We start from the raw sequence: 24,592 nt of genomic DNA on the forward strand, positions 1-24,592 counted from the left end.
CTGTTGTGTTTGGCAGACGAGTTTCAACCTGCTCTGGTTCCCTCAAACCAGTTCAAAGCACAGTTGCGTGCAACTGTGCACTGGCAGGAGAAGAGGTGGAGGGAGGCAGCAGGAGGTACGGAAGAGGCAGGAGAGGACCACATCATTCGGCAGCCTCTCTTTTTCCCCTTCTTAAAATGTTCGTAGGACTATGGCCTGGATCCTTCGTCTGACGTTCTTGAGCAGCAGTGTCGACTCGTACAGGCTTGTGTCTGAAGCGGCAGGAGACGATGTGGTCTCTGTGCCAAGGACACTATTAAACCCAAGTGCATCCAGGTTGTGGTACCAATTAAATCTCTCTCCTATTTTTGCTGATAGTGTTGACCCTGTGAAAGACAATTTTTTTTTTTTCCAGCCATGGCTGACTGCGAGGCCACCATTTGGGACATCACTTTTTAGTCAATGAAATTGTCCCACTTCTCCTTCTGTTCAGAACCAGCTCTGATGGAGCCAAAGCTATTACCCAGCTGCTTGTCAGGCAGACACAAAAACACTTTGCAGTATGTTTTGGCTTGCTTTTAGAGGACTTCCTGCCAACACAGTGATGGCACTTGCCCAAGTTTACCGTGAACTTGAGGGCAGATTTCTCTGTTCCTACCCTTGGAACGCTCCAGAAAACGCTTTCCATTTTGCACAGGATAAAAGGAGCTTCCCTCAACGAGAATGTTGATGGCAGCATCCCAGGCAGCGGAGTACAGCATCAGGCAGAACGTTGCTCCCCCTTTTTTCATGAGGAGGAAATGCTCTAGGGTTTTTATTCTTAAATTACTTTTATTCTTAATTATTCTTAAGTTTGGGCAAAACTATCGTCAGCGTCCCAGAAAGGTTTTTCTTGAAGCTTTAAGCCCTGGTGTGTTCTTTCATAGCTGGTAGAAAATCTCTCTGGTGTGTGACCATGGGACGGGGCTCCCTTTCCCAAGGACGCTGTAACCGTAGTAGCCGTCTCTTTTTTGGGTATTTCCTCTGCTTGTGAGATGGCTTTCAGGGGAGCTAATTCTCTTCCTGGGTCTTTCTGCAGCTCCCGTTTTGACTTCTGAGCTTGGCGCTCGTGTAGAGCTTACAGCTCTGAGCCTGTCTGGTGCCGGGTAAGAGGGTGGTACTTATTTTTTATTTTTATGAAAGGTTTTGATGCTCTGGCAGGGAAGTCTCTTGGCAAAAATCATCTCCTTGGCTGTGTCTGATTCACCCTTTGGTTGCATCATTATCCACCCACTGGAAACCCCAGTGAATTTGACAGAAAATATAGCAGTGTTTCTCAGGACTCAGCCTTTTCTGGACTGCAGAGTGCTTAAAGTTCTGACTCTTCCATAAACCAAAAGCAAGCCTGAAATTGCCTTCAACTCCAGCGGTCCCCCAGTGTGCGTTTAGCTCTGAACTGGTGCCTCGCTTCTGTTGATGCTGTCCCTCAGCCCTTGTTTTTCCAAAGACCCTGTTTGCTCTCTGCCTGTCACGTTGCCTTCAGGTGACTGCGAGCTTTTGTTCCCAGTGGTCCCTGCCAGGCTGACGGTGGGAAATGCTCCCTCTGAAATCGGACATTTAATGGCAAACTTGGCTCAGGTGCCCAGTGTCTCCCAACCTTTCCTTCTTTTCCAGTGACTGCAGCGACAGCCCAACGCAGTTCAGCTGCAAACCAGCTCCTGGCTGTTTGGGAAGGAGTCACACGTTGAAGAGTACAGGGAGGGGGGTTTGTGGACAGCGAAGGCAACCGGAATTCCAGTTTTACTTGGCTTTTAGAGACCTTTTAATGCCAAACTTCAGTTGCCTTTGCACATCTCGCCCATTTTCAGCACGAGCCAGAGCCGGTAGCTGCTTTTGCCACGAACGAGGTGTTAGTGTGTACCGCTACCGTGCTCGGCCTCCGCATTTCCCGCTCGCGTAATGTTGTCTTTGGGTGAATCTAAAATTCTCCTCCTTCCTCTCCTGCCAAATGAGCCGCCGGGTGCGTGGGCCGGTGGTCCGCTCGGCTTACCTCCTCGCTGCTGGTTTGACGCCAAGCATCCCCAGGTGTACAAATGCACAGCTCATCCCTGGATATCGTCGCTGCTCGCTCCGTACTTTTAGACGTAATATTTACAACTGCACTTGGCCTTGGTACGTGTAGCTGTATTCCAAATAAATGACCGTACTATGTATTTGCTAGGCTTTTACGGTTTTTTCTGTTCTGCAGCCAAAGTTGCAGCTGTGCCCAGACTTCTGGCTGGGCCATGTCTTAGAGCCTTTTATGGAGGCCTTGGGCTCCCAGCACCGTGCTGGGCTTGCAACCAGACTGCGCCCGCTCCACCGCTCAGTGCTGGCACCCCTGCTCGAGCGACAGCCGAGGAGCCCCTTGTGTGCCTCAGAACCTTTGGGTGTCTCATCTTATTGCTTCCTATGTGCTGGGGGGGGGGGGGGGGGGCTTTTAACCCTGCGGTGGAGATGTGCTGTTATGTGACAAGGTGGGGGAAAACTGGTGAGGCCCCACCTCGAGGGCTGGGTCCGGTTTTGGGCCCCTCACCACAAAATAGACATTGAGGGGCTGGAGCGGGTCCAGAGAATGGCAACGGAGCTGGTGAGGGCTCTGGAGAATAAGTCTGATGAGGAGAGGCTGAGGGAGCTGGGGGGGTTCAGCCTGGAGAAAAGGAGGCTGAGGGGAGACCTTCTCGCTCTCTACAACTCCCTGAAAGGAGGCTGTAGCCAGGGGGGGTCGGTCTCTGCTCCCAACTCACAGGCGATGGGACAAGAGGAAATGGCCTCCAGTTGCACCAGGGGAGGTTCAGATTGGAGATTAGGAACAATTTTTCCATGGAAAGGGTTCTTAAGCCTTGGAATGGGCTGCCCAGGGAAGGGGTTGAGGCACCATCCCTGGAGGGATTGAAAAGATGGGTTGCCATAGTGCTTAGAGACACGGTTTAGTGATGGGGTTTTTTTAATCAGAGTTAGGTTGATGGTTGGACTAGATGATCTGAAAGGTCCCTTCCAACCCAGACAATTCTATGATTCTATGACTCCAGAAGCCAGGTCAGCAAATGGCTGTGGTGGGTACATGCTGCTGACCTCCTGTGATCATCCAGGCAAGTCCTTGTGCTCGTGCTGAGTCAGGGGTTGAGTAATTACTAGAAGCTCTAGGAAATGTCAGCGGTTAATGAAATCAGGCAATAATGAGGTATTAGCGGGTTCTTTTTCTGGAAATTCCCATGAAAAACAACAAATCTCATCCACTTGTGGTTGCGAGCGTACATAGACCCTTTGCATGAGAATGGAGGTGTTGTTCCTGGCACCATGGCCAGATTGCAATCCAGTAAATTACGGTCTGTTTACTTAAAATGCCACCTGTGGTTTCAGTAGGATCCAGCATTAATTTATTATCCTAAACTGTTGTATGTTGTTACTGCCTGTTGTTTACAGAGTTGCCGCACGTCTTCCCAGGAATGGCTGAGCTTACTTTGACCCCTACTCTCAGCTTGTGCGTCGGTTTGTCTGCAAAGCACTTTGGGATTTCTTTGGAATGGGTAGAGAAGTTTTTTAAAGAAATAATTTTTTTAATCTTCTGGATGCAGGCTTGGGTGGGAGCAGTTATTCCTTGCAGAAAAATCCGGCTGCTGCAGCTGAGATTGCTTAACGGTGGCAGTTTTCCAGGACATCTTAACCAACTGAGTGCTGCTTGCCGCCATTGCATCTAGAGTCCTTGGGAGAGGACATGATCAAATGTGTTAAAAAGCATCTGTTTTCATAACTGTAGCTAAAATCCCTGGATAGCTGGGTGTGATTTTCCATTGTTTTTTGAACGCGTGATCACGGACTGCTCTTGGAAAATAAGGAGTACTTGGGAGATGAGCTGCAGGCCGGCTTCAGTGCGCGGTGGGTGCTGTGCCGATGACCTGGTCTTGATGAGGGGGTTCTTGCTTCCCCAGCAAGCAAGAGCCAAAGGACCTTCTCTTAGCAAGAAATCGTGCGTTGCTGGGAGTCTTCAAACTGCGAGAGAGTGGTTGCAAATGCCTGGCTTTGGAGGGAAGGGTAGAGTAGACCAGTCCTTATAGTTTTATATAAAAAAGCTTTTTTAGAAGCAGGAGGGTGTTAGGAGGGCAGTGGACGCTTTCTCAGCTCGGTTTGAAGGAATTGCAGAGGGCGTCTTGAGTGCTTCGTCATTTGCTTCTCTGGAGCGAGGATCAGAGTCTTCTCTCTGCCCTTTGTGGTACAGCCGAGCAGGCTGGCTAGAAAAACTGCCCAGGATTCCAGCCAAGCAAAAAAAAAAATAATAAAATGGAGTATGTAACACCTTCATTTGATAGCAAGTTTTGATAAGTTTGAGTATAAGGCAGAATCCAGTCCATTAGGGAGATCGATTGCGCAAGGCAAGAGAGAGATTTCAGTTTGCTGTGCCAAAATACATGGAGAATTCGGGTTACGACACAGGGAGGTGAAAGTCCCTGCTCAAAATGCCTGGAGGCATGATACGGCATATCCAGTTCACCTACAAACAGCCCAGTGCGGGGATCCGAGATCTGTGATACGGGTCGATTGCACTTTGTCCCGAGCCAGAGCAATACTCCTCTCATTCTTCAAATTCCTACACTGTTCACCTTTCCCCACCCAGCTCCCGGCAGAGAAAACAACGCGAACTCAGCAGGGGATGCTGAAAACATCGAGGTATCGTAAAGGCAGGTCTTAGAGGCTTTTACTGGGGAGAAACAAGCAGTTTGATCTCACGGGGCAGAATGGCCGTGCTGAGGACAGGCTGTCGCACTGGGAAGTCCTCCTTTGGTCTGTTTGGGAATAATGAAGAGTGGCAGAGGCTCTTACCGAAAGGAGAAGGGTGTTGTGATCTCAGCTGAGGAGCGGTTGCCAGACCTACGTGTTTCTAAAGGGGGAGCTCTCCTGGTATCCCTAGCTGCAAAAGCTGAGCTTAAAGAAAAAAAAAAAAATAAGAGCTTACAGACACCTGTGAGGCAGGTAGAGCTGTGGGCTGTAGTTGCAGGAGACAAAAGCCTCCTCTGGAGCGAACGTAGCTCTTTGAAATGTCTCAGAAACATTTTTCTAGTGCAGGCAAGCGTGAAGGGGGATTTACGGAAAGGAGGGGTCATTCCACATGTTGGAGGGAGGGGAAAAAATTCAGGAAGTGCTCTTTTAAAATTCCCTTTTAAGGAACAGTGTCTATACGGTACGACAGTGCACAGAAACCAGCCCCGACCACAAATGGAGCAGAAGTGAGGTTTCTTGAGGATTCAGAGTGGGGGGCTAGTTTAATTTAATTTTGGATAATTTAAGACATTGAATACAAAAATAAGTTTTAAAAATATTTTGAGACATTTATGTAAAAAGAGTATGTTTTTGTTAAGCATAACAATGAAGGGTTTGGGCTGGAAATTAAAGAGCAGTGCAAACAAAAGCAAAACATGGTGCTTGGGGTTTTTCTCTTCTTCTGTGGTCAATCTGCAGAGTGTCTTTTGTGTCTTGATTGTTATTTTCAAACCGAAGTGGCTGTGGGAGACAAGTTCAGTGCTATTCGCAGCTCTGCTCGTGTTTTTGGCTAGAAGAAATGATATCCAAAGGGTGGGAGCCGTGGTAGCGGGGGGAGCTTAGCCCTCTCTCCACATTTTGTTCTCCAGAGCAGTGAGGGGTTCAGACCCAGGCTTTCTCATGTTCTCCTCCCATCGCCTTTACGGGGTTTCCTGGGTTTGGATGTGGCTCTCACACCGTGGCTAACGCTTGCTCTCCCCTGCTGCAGGGTTTTGGCTGGTGTGGACCATCATCATCATCCTCAGCTGCTGTTGTGTTTGCCATCACCGACGCACCAAGCATCGTCTCCAGGCCCAGCAGCGGCAACACGAGATCAACCTGATCGCGTACCGGGAAGCCCATAACTATTCAGCCCTACCGTTTTATTTCCGTATGTACTTTACACCGTTTTTCCTGGAGACCACGGGGAGCAGGGCAGCAGCGAGTTTCCCATGTTGGGTGGGAGTGGGGAGCAGTGGTCGTGCTCAGCAAGAGGTGGGGGACAGCTTAGCTGCCTGACCTTGGCTTGTAGAGAGGAGGTGATGTATTCCAGCTGCTGGATGTGTTTGAGCCCCCTTGAGCCACACCACCTTCCACCCACCCTCGATTTGGCTCTGTGAGTGCAGTGATTCCCTGGGTGTTTTTCTGGGAAGGTTCATAAAATATCTCGTTCAGGACTTTATGGATGCTCCTCATTTCCAGCCTGCACTTGCTGCTGGTGGGACTGAAACGTGGGGAAGTGGCTTCACGAAATTTGGTTGCGGAGGCTGGGTGGAAGTGGTGCCTCAGCAGGGACCACGCTGGCTCCTGCCATGTGCTGCAGTTCCCAGACCAGCTCCTGGTGACCTGCCCAAGGACTTTGCACGAAGGAGCTGTTGCCCACAGCTCAGCGAAAGTACAATCCCTTTGTCCTCTCCTTCGTGCTCTGCTACACTGTGCGAGAACAGCGATTCTCGGCCTTTTGACTGGAGGTACCACAGCTGAGTCTCCTGTAATGGATGGTTGAATTGCGTGTATGAACTTGCTTTTCTCGTTAAACTCTTGCAGCCACCTCAGAAATAATCCCCAGCAGCGCTTTCCTCCCCGGCTCCAGGCAAACACAATTGCACATGGAAAACCGCAGTGTTATCTTTATATGTTTCCAGAATTTAAGTCCATTCTGTCTATATAGACTATTTTGTTGCCTCTTAAGAAATAAACAAAATCCTTCCTAGATTTGAGGGGCTGGTAGTACAATAAACCAAACTGTCTTGCCAGTACTACCAGCGTATTCTGACCACACCAGAAAAACTGAATCCGGCACTAAAACAACCACCAAAAGCCAGGATCCCGAGTTCCTTGTAACTACTCATGTCTTTTTGTATTTGCACAAGGCTTTGTGAGATGAAATCTTTGCTCTTGAAAGGGGAAACTCAGCTGAGAAGCCAGTGTTGGAGAGAGGGGCTGGCGAGTTGTTCAGTCTCCCCGGTTGTTCCCTCCAGCCAACACAGATGATCCCTTGGTGTGGTTTATGGGGCTGTTCTGGGGTGCAGGGCGGTGGGGTCCCCTGGTAGCGCTAAGCATGGACTTGAGAGCAGGGAGATCAGGGGGCTGTTACCAACTGTGTCCATCTCCTCCTGTAACGGTGACCTCCTGTGCCACCCATTGCTGCTTCTCCAAAACATGACACGTCTCATTTGGGCCAAGTTCTGTCACCCCTTGTAAAGCCCCTTGAGCTCTGCAGCGGGAAGGTGCTGGTCGATGACAAACGACACTTCGACCTGTTCTAGTGACTCGTTTCCTGAGATAAGCTGTGCGTGAAATAACTTCTCTTCCTTCCCTCCCTCTTTTAGGGTTTTTGCCAAATTATTTACTACCTCCCTATGAGGAAGTGGTGAACCGACCGCCGACCCCCCCACCGCCGTATAGTGCCTTACATCAGCAGTGTGTCCCAGCAGGCAGCAGTAGCACAATCCCAGACACGCCAAGAAACCTGCAGCCAGCGCAGAGCAGCTCAGCAGCACCCAGCGGCAATAACGGCAGTACCGACCCCACCGGCTGCCCCGGCGAGCCCGAGCCCTCCTCCACCACACTGGTGGAGCGATCGGTTGCCAAAATGCAAAGCGTCGAGCCCAGCGGCACCAGCACGGGAGCCGAGCTGGTGGAGAGGGCCGGTCCCGATAAGGATATGGAGTGCAAGGAGGAACTGCTAAAAGGTTACAGCTCTGAGAGCTTAGAGCACGGCAGCGCCATTCCCGACGCGAAGGACAAGACGCCGGGCAGGCAGCGCCGTTTCACCGGTGACTCGGGCATCGAAGTCTGTGTATGCAACCGGGGCCATCACGACGACGACCTCAAGGAGTTCGACGGGCTCATCGATGATGCTCTGGACGGGCCGCTGGACTTCTGCGACAGCTGCAGCGGCCGCCCCCACGGGGACGAGGAGGAAGGGCTTTTTAATGCCGCGGAAGAGCAGCACCGTGAACACAGCCACCACCACCTGCCCCGGCAGCCGGTGTGTGTACTCTTGAACACAATAAATGAGCAGGACTCTCCAAACTCTCGTACCAATAACTCCCCCAGCTAAGGTGGCAGAGTGGAAGGGAGAATCGGGGGGAGAAAAAAAAAAAACCAAACAAAGAAATAAAAGTGGAATAAGAGGATTAAAACTTTAACAGGAGGAAAAGGTGATACAGCCTTCTTTTTTTTTTTTAGTTTATTTTTCTTTCTTCCCCTCCAATATAATTCGGGGACTAGTTCCCGAAGGCCCGGCTTGCGGGGGACGGGTCGCTCTGGGTTTCGTTAATCGTGTCCATGCTGCTCCGCGGGGCAGGGACTGATGTTTCTCAATGAGACCTTCTAACAAATGGAACTTTCCCAATGGTGATTTTGGTGATGGTTATTATGAGTTTGTTGGTTTTAGTTTTCTGAAACACTGCTTTATCTCGCAATCAGTAAAGCTCAGCAGATTTCACCCTGGGAGGATACGAAATCACCGTAAGGCTTCAACCTCCAGGTGTCTTCCCAGAAGCAAGCAGCTTCTGACAGTGCCGGCAGTCAGTAGCCCAAGAGTTCTGGTTTGATATAGTGCTCTTGAGGCATTGGGGATTTCTTTTCTTTTTCTTTCTTTCTTTCCTTTTTTTTTTGTTTTTTTGGTGTTAAGTTTTTCCCGAAGCTGATGAATGCCTGAACACATCAGCCCTATAACCTCTGGTGCTTCAGCGTTTAAGACAGCAGGTAGGAAATTTCCCGCTTGAAGCTGGTGACTGAAGGACCAGTTTCTTCCGGAAGGAGTGTTAGTCTATCGTAAGCAGTTGGAAAAGAAAGGGTTTGTAGAAATTTGCCTTTATATGTCACTTTTAAAGACAAGTGTATTCCTTCAATGCCTCCAAGAGCACAGTTAGAAGTAGAATCCAGGCAGCTGGGCTGCCTTCCAAGTACTGTGGTCTCCGAGTGACCTTTTCCTGGTGTGCTGCAAAAGGGCTTCTTGGCTTGATTATTATTTCCCCCCCCCCCCCCTTTTTTTGCACCCCGAGAGCAGCACACTTGAGTTAAGATGACAAAAACAGAACAGGGCTCTCTTTGGCCAGCGTGCCTTCAAGCTTCAGCGATGCATGTTGAACAAATGGAGACGAGAGCTCCGTCCATTGCGAAGGGATGACTTACCATGTCGATGTGGAAGACCTGTGCAGTATTTTTCTTTTTTGTTTTTTTTTTGATCCAAAAGTTTGGTGCGATTTTGATGTTGACCACTTAAAAGAAACGAATGTCTGTTTTCTTTTTTTCTTTCTTTTTTTTTTTTTTTTTTTATGGTGGCAACTGGCTACTGTATAACGTCTGTGAGCGTGTGTGTGTGACTGCAATCCATGCATGCGAGTCCTACTGGTGATACGAAAACCTGCTGTACGACTGCAAGAAAATTTACTGTAGCTTTGCTTTAATAAACGGTAGAGGTTTTGTTAGTAACAACCTGAAAGGAAAAAAAAAAAAAAAGAAAAAAAAAGAAAAAAAAAAGCAACGAAGAGCTGAAACTAACATTCCCTGGAGTGCTCGCGTGGAAGAGAGCACAGTCCAGACTGCGTATCTTGTTCTCTTGGTCTCGGGTTTTCTCCCCGTCCCTTTTATAATTATGGTCGTCCAGATCATTGCTGTTATGGGGGGAAAAAAAAAAAAAATTGAAAACTGAACTCAGACATATTCAGATTTGATTTGATTGAAAACCAAAATCAGTTTTAAATAAGGTGGAAACCAAAATATAATGCCTTTTCTGATAAGTTGCCCGTGTGTACGTGTATCATTTTGTGAATTAAGAACAAGATTTGTCTTTAGTTGGTGGTTTTGTTTCTGTAACTGGAGGTACGTAGCGCTCTGCTGGGTACAGGTGACAGAGCAAGGCGACTGGTGCCGATTCCGGTATTTTACCCACACGTTTGAAGAGGTTTAGGAGAGTTTCACTCCTTTGCCCGTCACAGCCTTTCTCTTCCATCAGAACGGCTGATGAAGACGGCTCTTCAGTTTGTGTCCTAGGGTGCTCTTAAGAAGGAAGGACTTTGATTTGGATTCAGGAGACCTCCTTCTGGGATGCCTGGAGGGTGAGTGGTGACGGAGGGGCTGTGTGTGCCCCAGAGCCAGGCTGGGCTCGCTGTTCCCCGCGGCCACCTGAGGACCGGTGGCTTCCAGCTGTGTTCACCCACCGCCTGTATCTTTTGAGAAGAGAATTAAAGATCCCCAGTGCCACCCCTAGGAATTCTGTATGTATTGGCACCTGGCTTTGTTCCTCGCACTACAGAGGAAGCTAAAACAGCACATCAGTCCTTACGGAGTGGGGTTTTACTGCTGTAAATCCTGGGGACGGCCCCGTGCCAATGGGAGACCCTTTGCCAACATTTCTGTTGGCATAAGACAAAATCTCCATGTTTGCTTTCCATCCCAGTAAGGGCAGGGGAACCCCCCACTTCTTCTCCTCCGGACAGAGGTGAGTACCAGCAAGCTGAGCTGATGTTTCTAATCTTAAAGAGCCAGGAAGCAGCAGTGATGTGCCTGTTCTGTGACTCCTGGAGGCTCTTCAGGCTTTTAAAGACCGCAAAGAAATAACAGGGAACAAACCATGTCCCTTGAGCTCCTGATGAGGAGCAGGACTGTCAGTGTGGCCCTCGGTTGTTCAGGCTTTTAGACCTGGACCAGGGGCAGCTGGTGTGGGAAGGAGGAGTGGTGTGGGGCAGGACACTGGGCAGGTCGCCTCCTCGGACACGTCTTGGCTGGTGCCTCTTCAGCGGAGAAAACACGGGCAGGCAGAGGATTCCTAAAGCTCTTGCTTTGGAGCTTTAGAAAGGTGCTTGATCCTCACACGTGTCCCTCTGTAGAAAGCCAACTCGGCCCAAACAGAGCTCTTCTCCGAATGCCCGCTGTGGGGGTAAAATGCCGGAGACGTGAGGAGACGGGCGCGTGTGCATCTGTAACAGAGGAGCACCAAAAACACCCCCGTTTCCAGCTGTAAGGGGCGAGTGTTTTACGGGAGTCATGAATACCTTGTTCCAAAACTGAGTTGCAGACGGTGTAGCGCGGTTGAGGGCAAATCAGTGTCAGCCCACTGCGCGGTGTTTTTCTTTACCAACGTGCTTGAAGTGTTGATGCCAATAATACTTGAAGTCTATTTTTGCTTAGAGCCCGTGGCAGCGCGGTGCTGCTTACGCCGCCTGTTTTCGGCCACTGAAATCGGCTCCGAGGGCAAGGACCCGGCGGGCGTCCTGATGGGCTCGGGGTGCGTGGCCTGGGGACAGGGCTTAGCAAGGGGTCCCCCGGGCACAGCGGGGGTTCCCCGGGCGACTGGTGGGTACTGCGGCATCGCCTCCGTATTCCCGAGGGACTCTTCGGCTCTGAGGATGCAAACTCCCCCTCGGGGAACATCCGTGTAATGTGATTTTCCTGCAGGATATTGTCACCTGTTTGTACAACCCAGTGGATGGGTGTTGGCTGAAGATGGAGGAGGAGGAGGAGGAGGGAACGGTGTGTCTTGGTGCTCGCTGGCAGCCTGCGCTCGGAGCTCGTACCTGCCTAACTCCAGGCTAAGGAAAGCCCAGGTGCAGTTAAGCTTCTGCATTACACGTAGTCGTGGAAAACTTCCTGGGGCAGGAAACCTGTGCAAGCCTCCAGGACAGAAGCAAGATCAGCCGGCTCGGCCGGGAGCACGGGGCCGTGCTGCCGAGCAGTGGGAGCTCGGGGCTCCCCGTCTGCCCCTCATCCCTTGGGGCCAGGGCTGTGCTCCCCTCCTGCCCCACGCAGCCTGGGCTCCCACAGCCAAATACCCTCTTCTCCTCCGCACGCCCTGGCCGGGCTTGTGACCCGCTCCCCGTGGAGCGAGGCAGGGAGATGGGGCACGGTGCCCCCCTGGGTGTATCATAGAATCACAGAATCATAGAATGGTTTGGGTTGGAAGGGACCTTAAAGATCATCCAGTTCCAACCCCCCTGCCCTGGGCAGGGACACCTCCCACCAGACCAGGTTGCTCAAAGCCCCATCCAGCCTGGCCTTGAACCCCTCCAGGGATGGGGCATCCACAGCTTCTCTGGGCAACCTGTTCCAGTGTCTCACCACCCTCACAGGAAAGAATTTCCTCCTAATATCTAGTCTAAATCTCCCCTCTTCCAATTTAAAACCATTACCCCTTGTCCTGTCGCTACATCTCCTGACAAAGAGTCCCTCTCTGGCTCTCCTGTAGGCTCCCTTCAGATATTGGAAGGCTGCTATGAGGTCTCCCCGGAGCCTTCTCTTCTCCAGGCTGAACACCCCCAGCTCTCTCAGCCTGTCTTCATAGCAGAGGTGCTCCAGCCCTCTGATCATCTTCGTGGCCCTCCGCTGGACCCGTTCCAACAGGTCCACATCCTTCCTGTGTTGAGGACTCCAAAGCTGGACACAGTGCTCCAGGTGGGGACTCACGAGCGCAGAGTAGAGGGGTAGAATCACCTCCCGTGACCTGCTGGCCACACTTCTCTCGATGCAGCCCAGGATGGGGTTGGCTTTCTGGGCTGCCAGTGCACATTGCCGGCTCATGTTGAGCTTGAATAAACCCCCCTTGCCTCTCCCTGAAGCCGGCTCCTTCCCGGCCCCTGCTCACCCTCCCTCCTCCTTATTTCTCGCTCCCACTCCCCCCCCCCCCCCCCCATTCTTTTTCTTCATTTGTTTATACAGGAAAAGCCTGGACTGGGCTGGGAGGGGGAGCAGCCCAGCAGCCCCCCAGCTGGAGGCAAGCTCTGGGAAGGCCGGGATGAGTGGCCTTTCTCCATCAGAGCTGGTTCCCCCCTCCCTTGCCGCCCAGAGCTGGTTTTATCAGATGGGCCTGATGCCCTCACCGGGGCCATGCCGGCGGTGGTGCAAGCGCTGCCGTCTCTCTGCCGGGGGGTGGGAGGGGGGGGGGTCACAGGCTGCCGGGCTGTTTCTGGGTTTGTTTTCGGCTGGCGAACAGCTGTGTCCCGAGGTTTGTGCTTACTCAGCTCGCCTGGCGCCTTGCCCGCCGCAGAGCCCGCAGGTATTCCCGCCGTCGCCCCCTCCTCCTGCGCCGGCCGTGGCTCTCCGGCACAGTCCGGCACCGGCCGGTGCCTGGTGCAAAGCGAAGCCCCTCAAACGTGGAGGGCTCCTGAGCTGAGCCCTGTAGCGTGGCTGGGTCGGCCGAGCGCTGTGTGGGGTGGCTGTGCCCCCCAAAACGAGTTTGTGGGATGGAAAGGCTCGGGCTTGCTCTGCCCCGTGCCCTCGGGTCCCATCTCGGTGAGCTGTGCCTCTGCTTCATGGGGTACAGCGTGGGAACAGCCGTGCATGAAAAATCATCATCCTTTCCACCGTCACTGGTTCCTCTCTTGCAGACCCCCTCCACTGCAGGGACATGGAGCCGCTGGTTCCAGACCTCCCCCGAGCTGTCCTCCCAGCCCTTCAGCATCGCTCCCTCCTGTCCTGGTTCCCCCTGTGCAAAGACCCCCAGAGGGAGGGCAGCGACCCAGGGCAGCCCGAGCGTTACAGTGGTGGGATGATTTCAGCTGCAAAACCCTCGGGGTTCCCAGCAGCTGCCCACACTTGGCCGGCTGAAGCTTGGTGGCAGATGCCGAGGTCCCGTGGGCATGGCGGCCTCATCCCCCAGACCTTGGGTCGCTGGGCTTCCCAGTGCCAGGTCTGAACGAAGCCGAAGGGCTTTGTCCAAGGGCAGTGGATTTGCATGTCTTGGGTCTCAGGGGACCCCAACTTCTGCTCAGGGGTGCAGGAGGAGGGATGGGGCCTCCAAGGGCTGGATCTGGCACTGCCCTGCCACCAGCAGCCCAGGTGAAGCTGTCTGGTGGAGTCCGGGGTTTGGGCGCAGCGGTGGGGCCCCGCAGCAGCTGTCAGGACAGAAATACCAGCCCGATGATTCAGCAGCGTCTCTGCCCGTTCCCAGAGCGGGGAGCAGCCGTGCCGGCGGCTGTTTACCAGCTCACAAGGTGCCGGGCAGCTGGTGCTGGGTACTGAACCCCCCCGCGGCGACATCTTCTTCTGGTCGGCCGGCTGGGAGGAGGCAGGCTGGGGCAGGGGACAAGATGCCCCGTGGTGGGGCCGGGCACCCCTGGGGGTTTGCGGCACGTGGCTGGTCTCCAGGGACAGCACATGCCGGCCCTGGTGAATGGGGAAACCCAGCTGGAGTGGAAGCTCTATGCAAACATCGGCGGCTGGAGGTGTTCTCCGGTTTAGAAACATCCCCAGTGTCAAAGTCCCCGTTTCTGCCTCAAGGTACGCACTGCCCTTGAGCGCACGTGCCTTCCCGTGAGCACCTCGGCAATGGACACGTGTGAGCAAGGTGCCGTGGCTCACCCCAGCCCCTTGTCCTGACTCTGGCGAGGAGAAAAGCCCTTCCGAGAGCAAATGCAGCGCCCTGGCAAAGGGGCACAGAGGTGCTGGAGGTCCCACGCTGATGCTCCGGGAGGTATCAGGATGCTGCAGGTATTGTGACTGCAGGAGGCTGGAGAGGAGCCTCCTTGCTGGCACGTGCTGCCAGGGACAGGATGTGGGGCAGGGGAAGGACCAGGCTGGCATGGAGGTGCCAGTTCCCAGGGAAGCCCAGAGCCTTGTGTTTAGCCAAGTTTTCCCCAAACCCGCTCTGAGCCCAGTTCCCCGTCACCCACCCAGCTTCAGCCTGTGCTGGCAGAGGTGGAGGCATCGGAAACCCAGCAGCACCCCTGGTGCGATGGAAACAGGCAGGGGAGCGGGGAGGAGTGTGGGGCTCAGCCCTAATGAGCCAGCAGAGACTCCACACTGCAGCAGCGGGGCTGGGCTCCTGCTGTGTTACCCTCTGCCCCGCGTCTGGTGGGTCAGCTCACAAATCACCCTGAGGAGAGCCCCCGGGGCAGGCGTGTGCGCGGTGGTTCTTCCTCCCGCTCCTCCCTGAGCCCCCGGGGAGAATGGGCTGGGAGGAGGCAAGATGCTCCTGGTGCTGGGCTGGGCTGCAAACCCGTTGCCTTCATCCTCCCGGTGCCGTGCCATGGGCTGGCGGGGCCCATTTGGCATCCGATGGCGAGTGGTGAGGAGGCTGGGTGAACGCGAAATATTGGCAGTTCAAAAGAATATGTAGACTTCAACACGTAGAGTAGAAAGTTCAGTGGTGGGGAGGTTTTATGTCCGTTTTCCTGCCCGCTAGCAAGAGAGAGGGCAGGGGGAAATAGAAAAGGGGGAAAACGTGGGGGTGTGCAGGGCTGGGGGTGTCACACCGTGTCGGGGCTCTGCGGGGTTTTCCCCTTCGCCCCGGCTGCCTTCCCTCCAGGTGCCCTGAGCCATAGCTGTGTTGCCATTTAGTTAAATATTAAGAGGTCAAGTAATAGGGAACCAGAAAGCTAATTGCACGCTGCCCTCCATGGCACGGTGGTTTTCAGCGAGAGCAAACACGGCCCCTTGTGTTACGGGAGGGTTATGCTGCTCGAAGTGACGGCCATAATCCAGCCGGACAGGGAGCATCAGTGCTCGGGGCACCGAGCAGGCGGGAGGTGCCACGACACTGCACGGTGACCGTCAGCAGCCCCCGGTTCCGTGGTGGGCCAGGGGGGGCCACAGCTGAGCTCAGCCTGAGGGGTCTGGGTGCCTCTGGGTGCTCCTGCGTGTCCCGGAGCGATGGCAGCCCCAGCTTTTGGCCAGAGCTGGGGGTGCCTGTGCGTCCCCACGGGGGGTCGGACAGCCCTGCGGCCCGACGGGGCGCTCGTGTCCCCTCTGGAAGGGGCTGCGTGTGCGCGCATGTACATGTGTGCACACAAGCACATGTGTGTGTGCCTATGCCCGTGCGTGTCAGCGGGCATGAGTGCATCCCTGTGCCTCTGTGTGCACTCGCACGCGTGTAAGCACCCGTGTGCACACGCCTGCACGTGCCGGCAGCAGTGTGTGCCCTGGGAGAAACCACCGAGTGGGAGCTAAAACTGCAGGAACCTCCACGCTCTCTCCTTCTTTTCCCCCGCAAGGAGCACGGGGGGTCCCACCGGTGGGGACACGCTGTCCTGGGACAGGGCTGGTGGAGCTCTCCCCACCCCGTGGTGGGCTCAGCTCCCAGCCCACATTACGATTGTTCTCCCTGCTCCCAGTGGGAAAACTGAGGCAGGGGCCAACCGGGGTCACCCACCCAGGGTCACAGCCGCTGGGCACCCCTAACACCCAAACTGGTCACTTTTTCCCCACTTCCCTGGCTGGGGTGGGCCCTTCTCTCCCCACCAGCTATGCAGGTGGCTGGTCTCCATGGCTCATGGCTGTCCCTTGATGGGCCTCCCCACCCCACAGCCCTAGGACTGCTCATGTTAGCAGCCCTGCAGAAGGGCCATGGCCTCGCACTGAGCTCAGCCCAGTGCTCACACGAAGTTGTGGGGCCACCATACTTCTCAGGCACCCTCCCACCTCCCCCCTGCCCTCCATCGCCTGCCTGAAAAACAGCCGGAGCCATGCTGCATTGGGAACAGCTTTATCCGGACAACCCCGCATCCCTGGGGCAGGCAGGGCATGGCCTCTCTGGTCCCATCCCATCCCACCGCTGCCCAGGGCTCGTCCCTGTCATGAGGCCACTCGCCATGCGTCCCGCAGCCTGGCCTTCACCTGAAACTTCTGCACCTGCAGCACGACGCCAAACTTGCCCTCCAGCGAGGGCAGGGGCTGGTCCTGGGGGCATTCGAGCGTGAACCTCTGCAGCACCCAGGCCAGGAAGAGGAAGAGCTCCATCTTGGCCAGGACTTCGCCCAGGCAGACGCGGATCCCGGCCCCGAAGGGCAGGTAGCTGGGCGAGGGCGAGTGGATGTGCTGGCCCCGCTCATCCAGGAAGCGGCCTGCAAGGGGAAGGGGCACCATTGGCATCAGCAGGGATCAGTCCCTTCTGCCTGAGACCTGCCCGAGTTCATCACATGTGTGTCCCTCCCGTGAGCTGCAAGAGCAGAGTCGGTGCGAATGCGCCAAGCTTGGGGGGGAGCAGGATCCAACCTCCCATCACGAAACCTCCCCTGGGCTCAGCCTCTCCTGCTGCACCCACCCTGCTGTCCCCTACGCCCCTGGAAGGACAGGGAGCACCCAACCCACCGGGGTTGAACTCCTCGGGCCTGTCCCACTCCTTCTCGTCGTGGTGCACGGACCAGAGGTTGATGACGACCCTGGCACCCTTGGGGATGGAGTACTCCCCGATGCTGCAAGGCAAACGCGGAGTGAGATGGTCGCTCCCTCCCGTGGTCTCTGCCCGTGTCCCAGCTGTGCCCCACGGGGTCTCACCTGGTGTCGGCAAGGGACACGTGTGGGATGAGCAGGGGGGACACGGGCCGGATGCGCAGCACTTCGCTGATGGTGGCCTCCAGGTAGGGCAGCAGTGGGCGGTCGCTGAGATTGGGGTGACGCGCCAGGCCGATTTTCTGGTCCATCTCCTCCTGGATCTTCCTTTGGACCTGGGAGGGGAGCAAGGGCTGGGGCATGAGCCTGGGGAGGGGGCTGACCTGCACATGGGGGCTTCCCGTGTTAGTGGGGTACACCCAGAATCACCAGCACCTCCTGGCAGGTTGTGCAGGGCAGGAGATGCCCACAGCCTGATGCTGCTGACTCCCAAAGCCTGGTACCTCTCTTGGCACTTGCCTTCCCCAAAGCCACACATGATGTCCCCAGCGTCAGAGAGGTTCAGGGGCCCCCACCGTGGGGTGCAGACCCTACCTCCGGGTAGTGGAGCAGGTAGAGCACAGCCCATTTGAGCACAGTTGTGGTGGTCTCCACGCCGGCCCCGAAGATGTCCCCCACCGTCATGAGGAGATGGTCGTCAGTCAGCTCCAGCCCCGGTGCTGGGGAGCTGCTATTCTCGGCACTGAGCCTCACTTTCAGGAGAGCATCCATGAGGTCCCTCACGGTGTCCCCGCAGAAGGCTTCCTGCCAGGGGACACACGTGAGCCAGGCTGTCCTGGGCACAATCCCCTCCACCCCAGCTCCGGCACCCCACAGCTCCAGAGCATCTCCTTGTCCTGACCCCATTGGCACCTTGTGTTCAGTGAACTTCTGCTGCAGCAGCTGGTCCCGGACCTTGAGGCATCTCTTCAGCAGGGCCAGGTCCTTGTTGGGGAAGATCTGGGGAAGAAAAGCCTCATTACAGCAAGGGGCTCCAGCTCAGCCCAGCCTCTACAGGCCCCTGGGCATTCGCTCTGTGCCCACCAGGGTACTGCCTCTTGTGGGACACCGGGGCAGGGCCCCTGCTAGCCCCAGGGGCTCAGGTAGCCCCCTCCTGCAGGACACATCCCAGCTCCTTCCTCTCATCCGGGATGAGAGGAACAGACAGTCCCTGTGTCCCTGCTCACCTGGAGCCAGGGGAAGATGTCCACCAAGCTCTCCTTGGCCACGGTGTCCACGATACCCTGGCTGTACTCCAGCATGGCCTCAAACTCGGGGTCCCCGCGCCGGTACGAGGAGTTGAAGCAGAGGGAGCAGACCACGTTGGTGACGGCCCGTGTGAGCTCGGGGGCCATGTCCAGGGCCATATCCTGCGCAGCGCTGAGTGTCTCGCACAGGGACGCGGCCTCCTGGCAGACTGGGGTGGAGAAGAGAGGCAGGGAGGGGGTGATGGTGAATCTGAGGGGGCGGAGGGGGCAGCTGGGGGCTGGAAGGAGGGGTCCCCCACTCATTCAGGGTGTACAGCCTGCAGAGAGCATCCCCCAGCCAGGGCTGAGCCCCAAGGGGCTGGGACAGGTAGAAGGGATGTGGAGGGAAGTCTCCATACGCAGCTTGATGCTCCTTCCAGGTGGAGCAGGGAGCCCGGGGGGGGGGGCAGGAGCTGGCTTTATGCCTCAGTTTCCCCAGCTGTGAGTGAGGGGAGCCAAAGCTCAGGGTGGAAAACACACAGGGAGAGGAGTCAGTGAAGTACTGGGGATGGAAGGAGAGGGACCGAGCCCGCACTGGGCAAACTGGGCGGATTCTGGGGGAGGAGGGTGGGCTGAACCAATGCGCCATCCCTTGGTTCCCAGGGGATCAGGGCATGGAGAAAGGAAAAGTCCAGCCCGGATCAGGTGCAGGAAGGAGCCAGAGCTGGGAGGGAGCCTGGGGAGCCGCGGGGGGACACTTACTGATCCTCTCGAGGGCGAGGGAGCCCTCCCCGAACATGGAGAGAGCGGCGTGCACCAACTTGCGCTGGAACTTCCAGAGGGGCCCGTAGCTGGCGAAGGCGATGTCCTTGCCCCCCCGGGACAGCAGGTCTGTGGTCACCTGTGGGACAGGCAGCCCTTGGGTCACCCTGCTGCAGGGCATCCCCACGGCGGCTGTGTGTTGGAGAGGAGTGATGCTGGGGGGTGGATGATCATCTCATCTCATCCCAGGGGTGGTCCAGGGGGCTGGTGGTCAGCGCTGGGGGGGCAAAGCCTGGGCCATGAGCTTTGCTTTCCCTGCCCTGAGGAGCAATGGAGAGGTGTGGGGACAGACGCCAGGGTTAGGGGTTGGGGTGCCCAGGAAACTAAGGGGGGGCAGGGAGCCTCCTGGTACCTGAGCCCTCGTCCCCATGCCCTGAGATGCAGCCAGCCCTGGGGAAGAACGGGAGCCCTTGGGATGGAGGATGCGCAGGATTCACCCTGGGGAAGAGGGCAGAGAGGGGCTGCCCCTGCTATTGCCTTGCTGCAGGTGGGATGTTGGGGGAGAGGAGATGGACCCTGCCGGGTGCCGGTGCCTTTCCTGGAGCATCCTCCTCCTCACCCCACGCCGCAGTGGGATGGGAGGTCCCCCTGAAACCTACTGCCAACTCACGGTGCGGGGCCGTCCGGCGAAAGCCTTCCCCTTCTTCAGCAGCACCTCCCTGGCGTGCCGGTAGCTGTTGACCACCACTACGTAGTGGGAGCCCATCCAGAGGGCATAGAGGCTGCCATAGCGGCTCTGCAGGCTCCAGAGCCGCAGGTGGAGCTGGGGGTGCCCGGCCAGCTGCAGCAGGCTCCCCACCAACGGCAGAGCCGGCAGGCTCCGCGGGCGCCCTGTCCCAGTCCCTGAGGAGGCTCGCTGGTGTGCCAGCCCCCAGGCGCAGAGCAGGGCCAGGGCCAGCAGCAGGGTGGCCAGCAGCAGCATGGTGGGGCCGGCTGTGGGGCTGCGGCAGCGTGGGGGGCCTTTATACCGGCTGTAGGGTCGTCGCCTTGACCCTGAGGCAGGCTCAGCTCCTTATCGAGCAAGATGGGAAGGGGGGGAACCGGGCGCTGGGCCCGTGGCCAGCTCTGCAGTTAGGCACCTAGCGGGGGGAGAGGGCAGTGGGGCCACAGCTGCACCCGGTGGCCATGGGGGAGCCACGTCCAGCGGGCTGCGGGCCAGGGGATGCCCAGGGCCAGATCTATCCTCGGGGCTCCGTTCCCAGGAGTGTGGGGGCAGCTGAGCCCTGGGGGTCTCCCCTGGGTGTCATGAGTGTAGTTGGTGGGGCACTGGGGTCTGTCCCCAGCCTGGGAGCCCCTCGACATGCCCGGGAGGGGATGGGCGGCACAGAGCTCGGGGCACTGGGCAGCACTGGGGAGGGCTGAGAAGCCCTGTTTGGCATTAGGCTGTGCTGGGCAAGCACTGGGCGAGCACTGGGCAGCACTGGGAATGCTGAGAAGCCCTGGTCAGCCCTGATCGACAGCCCCAGACAGTGCTGGGCAGCCCTGACCAGCACTGGTGGGCACTGGTCAGCCCCTAAGAAGCACTGGTCAGCCCTGGGCAAGCACTGGTCAGTGCTGAGAAGCCTCGTGCAGCCCTGATCAACCCTGGTCAGCACCGGTCAGTGCTGGGCACCCTCGGGGTGTCTGTGCCCGGGGTGATGTCCGAGTCTTAGGTGTCCTGGGGGAGGCCATGGGGGGACAAGAGCCCCGAGGAGGCCGGCCCCGGGCAGAGCGATGCCCCCGCCCGCTGCGGGCCGCGCGCCTTCCCGGGTGTTCTGGCCCCCGGCGCTCGCCGTAGCGGCGCCCGGCGGGGCGAGGCGGGGGCGCGGGTGAGGCAAGATGGCGGCGGGGGGCGCGGCGGACGCCCAGGCGCGCTTCGGACACTCGGTGAAGGGGCTCCTGACGGAGAAGGTGACGAGCTGCGGCACCGACGTGATCGCCCTCACCAAGCAGGTGCTGAAGGGCTCCCGCAGCGCCGAGGTGAGCGTCGGGCGCCGGCGACAGGGCCAGGCCTGGGGCCTGGCCGAGCCCCGCTGGCTGCGGAGCGGGAGCGGCGGGCCGGCGCGGGGCATGCTGGGAGCTGTAGTCGGGGACGGGGGACATCCCTGGGACTGGGCAGGGGACGGGGACGGAGGCATGGCTGGGCCGGCGGGGAACCATCGAAGGGCTCTTGGGCCGCGGGTGGCTCTGGCAGCGCCGCGGAGGTGGTGGGAGGAGGGAGGCCGCCTTCTCCTCATGGCATCTCTTGAGGGTGAGGGGCTGGAGCGGTGCCTCAGGGCGTCCCTACATCTGTGCGCTCTGAGGGGTGGGCACAGCACAGCCATTCTCCCCACAAGTGTCACCCGGGGTCCCCTTGCGTGGTGGTCTGCTGGGCGGCCATCACCATCGTCTCGGGAAACACAGAGCTGCCACCTCTTACTCTGGTCAGCACGTTTGCCTTTTAGCTCCTGGGCCAAGCTGCCAGAAACATGGTGATGCAAGAAGATGCCATCCTGCACTCGGAAGACGTAAGCTGTGCTTATCTGCTAAAGCAAGAGCGTTTCTAGCAGACAGGAAGGGGGGGGGGGTATAAAAACAGATATTTAGGCCTGGTGCTGCAGCCCTGAAATGAAATAGGTGCATTCAGGCAGGAGGGCTGGTGGCCAGAATAATTTAGTGCTTCTCCAAACCCACGTGTGCCGCTGGCCTTCCAGCGTCCTGCAGCCCAAGCCAACCCTAAAGCTGTCCCGTCTGTACCAGACAGCTCGAGGGACCATAGGTTGAAGCAAAGCACTGAATGTCTGTGCCCGTCACTGGGAAAGAAGGGGGGAGCGTGCCACTGCCGACAGATAGCGGCGGGGGTGTTTCAGAGGCAGCGCGGTGGCACAGTGATGGCCGGGCTGGAGGAGCTCCCTGGGGCATTGGGACAGCCTACCCTGTGATTCTGCGGAACTGCTCCCATCAGACATTCATTTTTTGTCTTGTTCTCCACAGAGTTTAAGGAAAATGGCCATAATAACCACTCATCTACAGTACCAGTAAGTAGGGGACACCTCTGGGGAGCCGAGTAGATCCCTTGATCCCTTTCCTTTCTACTTTGCATGAAGCCCGTTCAGACCGATCCCTCTTGCCCAGCTCCTCAAAGCTGAGCAGAGCCTGGAGCTGGGATCTTCCAGCCCTCTCCAGTTCTGCTGGAGTTCAGGCTGTTTTGGGGTGGGAGCTGAGACTTTTGCCTCCTGTTTGCCATGCACTGTGTCTCCTGTGAGAGCGTGTGACACATCTGGGGCTAAGGGAGAGAAGCCACTACTGCTGCTGTCCTCTCAGGACTCAATCCAGAAAGATCCCAGGGTTTTAGCCTCCTGAGCCCTTGATCAAGTCCCTTTTCTTCAACATATCACGAATGCTGTTGCTGAGATTTTGTTTTTCTAATGCTCTTTTTGTCTCCTTTTCTCATCTAGACAAGAAGCAATTCAGAAGAAGTGAGTACTCAGCTGAAGGAATGCCAGGAGGACCTGGTGGACATGGGCGGGGGGTGATGGAAAGGGAAAAGTGATGGAGTAGGGGGGGGAAACAGAGTGAAAAGGTTTTTGCATCTGCCTTTGAAGCAGGTGCTGGCCCAGCGAGGTGGTGTTTCAGTGTTGTGAAGAGATGGGAATTTGAGGGAAGGGATAGTTTATACCAAAACTTCCATTTGTTTTGTTAATGTGATAGAGCCTGTGAGGTTGGTTGTGATGGGAGAGGAGGGTGGTGTGGAGCAGAGCTGTCTCCTTACGGGTGCACAAGGTGAGGTTTGCCTCGTGGGGACACGGTGGCGGGTTGGGGAACCCCAGGGTTTCTCATAGGTGTCGTGTCAGCGCTAGAGCTGTTCTGGTCCCTTGGGCGCAGATCTCACCATGAACCTCTGCTTGTTTGGTCCCCAGTGTCGAGCAGTCGTCAAACCTACAGGACCAGCTGAGTCACTTGCTGAAATGAGGCACAGCCGAAGGCATGAGGACATCTTGACTGGCCCCGAGGACAGCAAAGCGTCCTGTCCCCTCCAGACCTCGGGGTTCAGACCTGTCTGTGTCTGGATGGTGCTGGATGTCAGCTGGGGTATGTGCAGTCTGTGTTTCTGGGCACGCGGACCCCTCTCACGTGCCTCCATCCATGTCTCTGCTCCAGAATGCTCACCGAACTGAAGGAAACTGACCCGAAACTTTACTCCCCCCAACAATTCCTGTGTCTGCTTACTCCCCGTGTAGCGTGAGGTACGCAGCCCGCTCCAGCACCCCTGGCAAGAAACGCATAAAATCAAACCGTGGGTTTTAAATACGGGTGCCTGCAGTTTGAGGCTGGTCTGTATTTAGACACAGAGATGGCAGAGAGTGCAATTTATTTAGGGCACGTTAATCAGTGGGAGCTGTAAGTGCCCGGGTGGGCGAGAGAGTTGCTTCAGTGTAGACTGAGGTGCCAGTCCCAGGCCAGAATTTCTGAAAGTGGGAATCTGGGCACACACCTCTGTCACTGGTCCAGCTGGATATGGTTTGGCCAGCATCCTGCTCGGAGGTTATCTCATTTTCCACTCTGCCGGAGTTTGGAACGTCATCGCCTTGCCAACCCATCTGCACTGCCTTCGGCCTTCAACTGCATTCCTCTTCCTGGGCTGCTGCTCCAGCTCTTGATGAAGCAGCCTTGGCTGTGGTATCTGGTTGGGAAGGTATCCAAAAGGCCTGGCCGAGAAGCAGGTGGGAGAGCATCACGGCGTGCTCAATCCTGCGCTGCTCTGTGTCGGAGGACTTGCGACCGGGCTCCTGTTCGCATCCCGGGGAGCGACATCAGGCCCGGGCTATAAATACTGTGTCTTGTTTTTGGTTAAGTCACTTATCTGGAGCACTTGGAGCACACGGGGAGCACTTGTTTGCCTGAGTGTGCTTTTCATCAGCTGATAGGAGAAGGCAGGCTGAGAGCGGGCATCGGCCTGCCACGTTCCTCTTGGGAGCAGTGCTGGGGTTTGGCTCCTGTGCTGCAGAGTCTTCTCCTGGGCTGGATTTCACCATCCACACCAGTGCCACTGACTGTTTGGGCTTCACCTGGTGGCACCACAGCTCCAGTGTCCCCGTGGAGGTGCCACCATTAGCTTCCATGGGAGGTATTTTTGCCTTGGGAAGGGTCCTGATCCCCAGCTTTGCAGATGCACTTTGGGAATGAGGGTTTTCCCTGAGCTGCTGGAGAAGCTGTGACTTGCTGGGAATAAAAGCTGCCCTGAGCATCAGCAAACTGTGGTGGAGTCTGTGCTGGATGCCATCGCTGTCGGTCCCCGTGCAGGGGGGAGGCTGTTTGGGATGGTGGGTCTCTGTCTGGCACCCTTTGCAGTGTGTCCTTGCTGCAGGTGGCTTGTCCCCTCCAATGTCCCGTGCTCTGCCGGAGCTGGAGCAGCCCTGCGGCATTAAACTCGGGTCTCCCTGCCTTTGGGGTGAGCAGGGACAGGGCTGTGCTATGGGGGTGCAGATCTGTTGGAGGGGGGGACAGAGGCAGCA

At 56.6% G+C, this 24,592-nt stretch overlaps 3 protein-coding genes across 5 annotated transcripts in view; 2 read left to right on the forward strand and 1 right to left on the reverse strand.

The window, feature by feature from the left end:
- WBP1L (WW domain binding protein 1 like) overlaps positions 1-9,770 on the forward strand; it is a 62,836-nt gene extending 53,066 nt beyond the window's left edge. For all 3 annotated transcript variants that reach the window (XM_074158968.1, XM_074158967.1, XM_074158970.1), the window contains 2 exons: positions 5,744-5,905; positions 7,347-9,770. In XM_074158968.1, coding sequence (XP_074015069.1) covers positions 5,744-5,905; positions 7,347-8,080 — 896 coding nt within the window. In that variant the 3' untranslated portion in view covers positions 8,081-9,770. The remainder of the gene's footprint in view (positions 1-5,743; positions 5,906-7,346) is intronic.
- Positions 9,771-16,533: 6,763 nt separating this feature from the next.
- On the reverse strand, positions 16,534-20,040 carry CYP17A1 (cytochrome P450 family 17 subfamily A member 1). Its single transcript, XM_074159069.1, has 8 exons — positions 19,729-20,040; positions 19,059-19,197; positions 18,297-18,526; positions 17,983-18,069; positions 17,665-17,874; positions 17,236-17,405; positions 17,050-17,153; positions 16,534-16,802 (listed from the first exon to the last, which is right to left on the reverse strand). Exons 1-8 carry the CDS (start codon positions 20,038-20,040, stop codon positions 16,534-16,536), a joined length of 1,521 nt encoding a protein of 506 aa, XP_074015170.1.
- An 866-nt stretch (positions 20,041-20,906) lies between these two features.
- Positions 20,907-24,329, forward strand: BORCS7 (BLOC-1 related complex subunit 7). Its single transcript, XM_074159084.1, has 5 exons — positions 20,907-21,077; positions 21,542-21,604; positions 22,071-22,114; positions 22,535-22,555; positions 22,997-24,329. The coding sequence occupies exons 1-5, from the start codon at positions 20,937-20,939 to the stop codon at positions 23,046-23,048; spliced, it is 321 nt and encodes a 106-aa protein (XP_074015185.1). The 5' UTR covers positions 20,907-20,936; the 3' UTR covers positions 23,049-24,329.
- The last annotated feature ends 263 nt before the right edge of the window (positions 24,330-24,592 follow it).

Source organism: Numenius arquata, chromosome 15, assembly GCF_964106895.1.
Source record: "Numenius arquata chromosome 15, bNumArq3.hap1.1, whole genome shotgun sequence".
In the NCBI taxonomy this organism is placed as follows: Eukaryota; Metazoa; Chordata; class Aves; order Charadriiformes; family Scolopacidae; genus Numenius; species Numenius arquata.

What these genes read in the sequence shown, in the direction of transcription:
- CYP17A1 (XM_074159069.1), bottom strand. Translation starts at nt 20,040, where the DNA reads ATGCTGCTGCTGGCCACCCTGCTGCTGGCCCTGGCCCTGCTCTGCGCC. An exon ending in CCTCGCCCTCGAGAGGATCA is followed by an intron (nt 18,527 to 19,058) that starts GTAAGTGTCCCC and finishes TCTCCACCCCAG; the next exon opens with TCTGCCAGGAGGCCGCGTCC. An exon ending in ACCTGCTCCACTACCCGGAG is followed by an intron (nt 17,406 to 17,664) that starts GTAGGGTCTGCA and finishes CTCCCCTCCCAG; the next exon opens with GTCCAAAGGAAGATCCAGGA.
- BORCS7 (XM_074159084.1), top strand. Translation starts at nt 20,937, where the DNA reads ATGGCGGCGGGGGGCGCGGCGGACGCCCAGGCGCGCTTCGGACACTCG. An exon ending in CCATCCTGCACTCGGAAGAC is followed by an intron (nt 21,605 to 22,070) that starts GTAAGCTGTGCT and finishes TGTTCTCCACAG; the next exon opens with AGTTTAAGGAAAATGGCCAT. An exon ending in ACCACTCATCTACAGTACCA is followed by an intron (nt 22,115 to 22,534) that starts GTAAGTAGGGGA and finishes TTTCTCATCTAG; the next exon opens with ACAAGAAGCAATTCAGAAGA.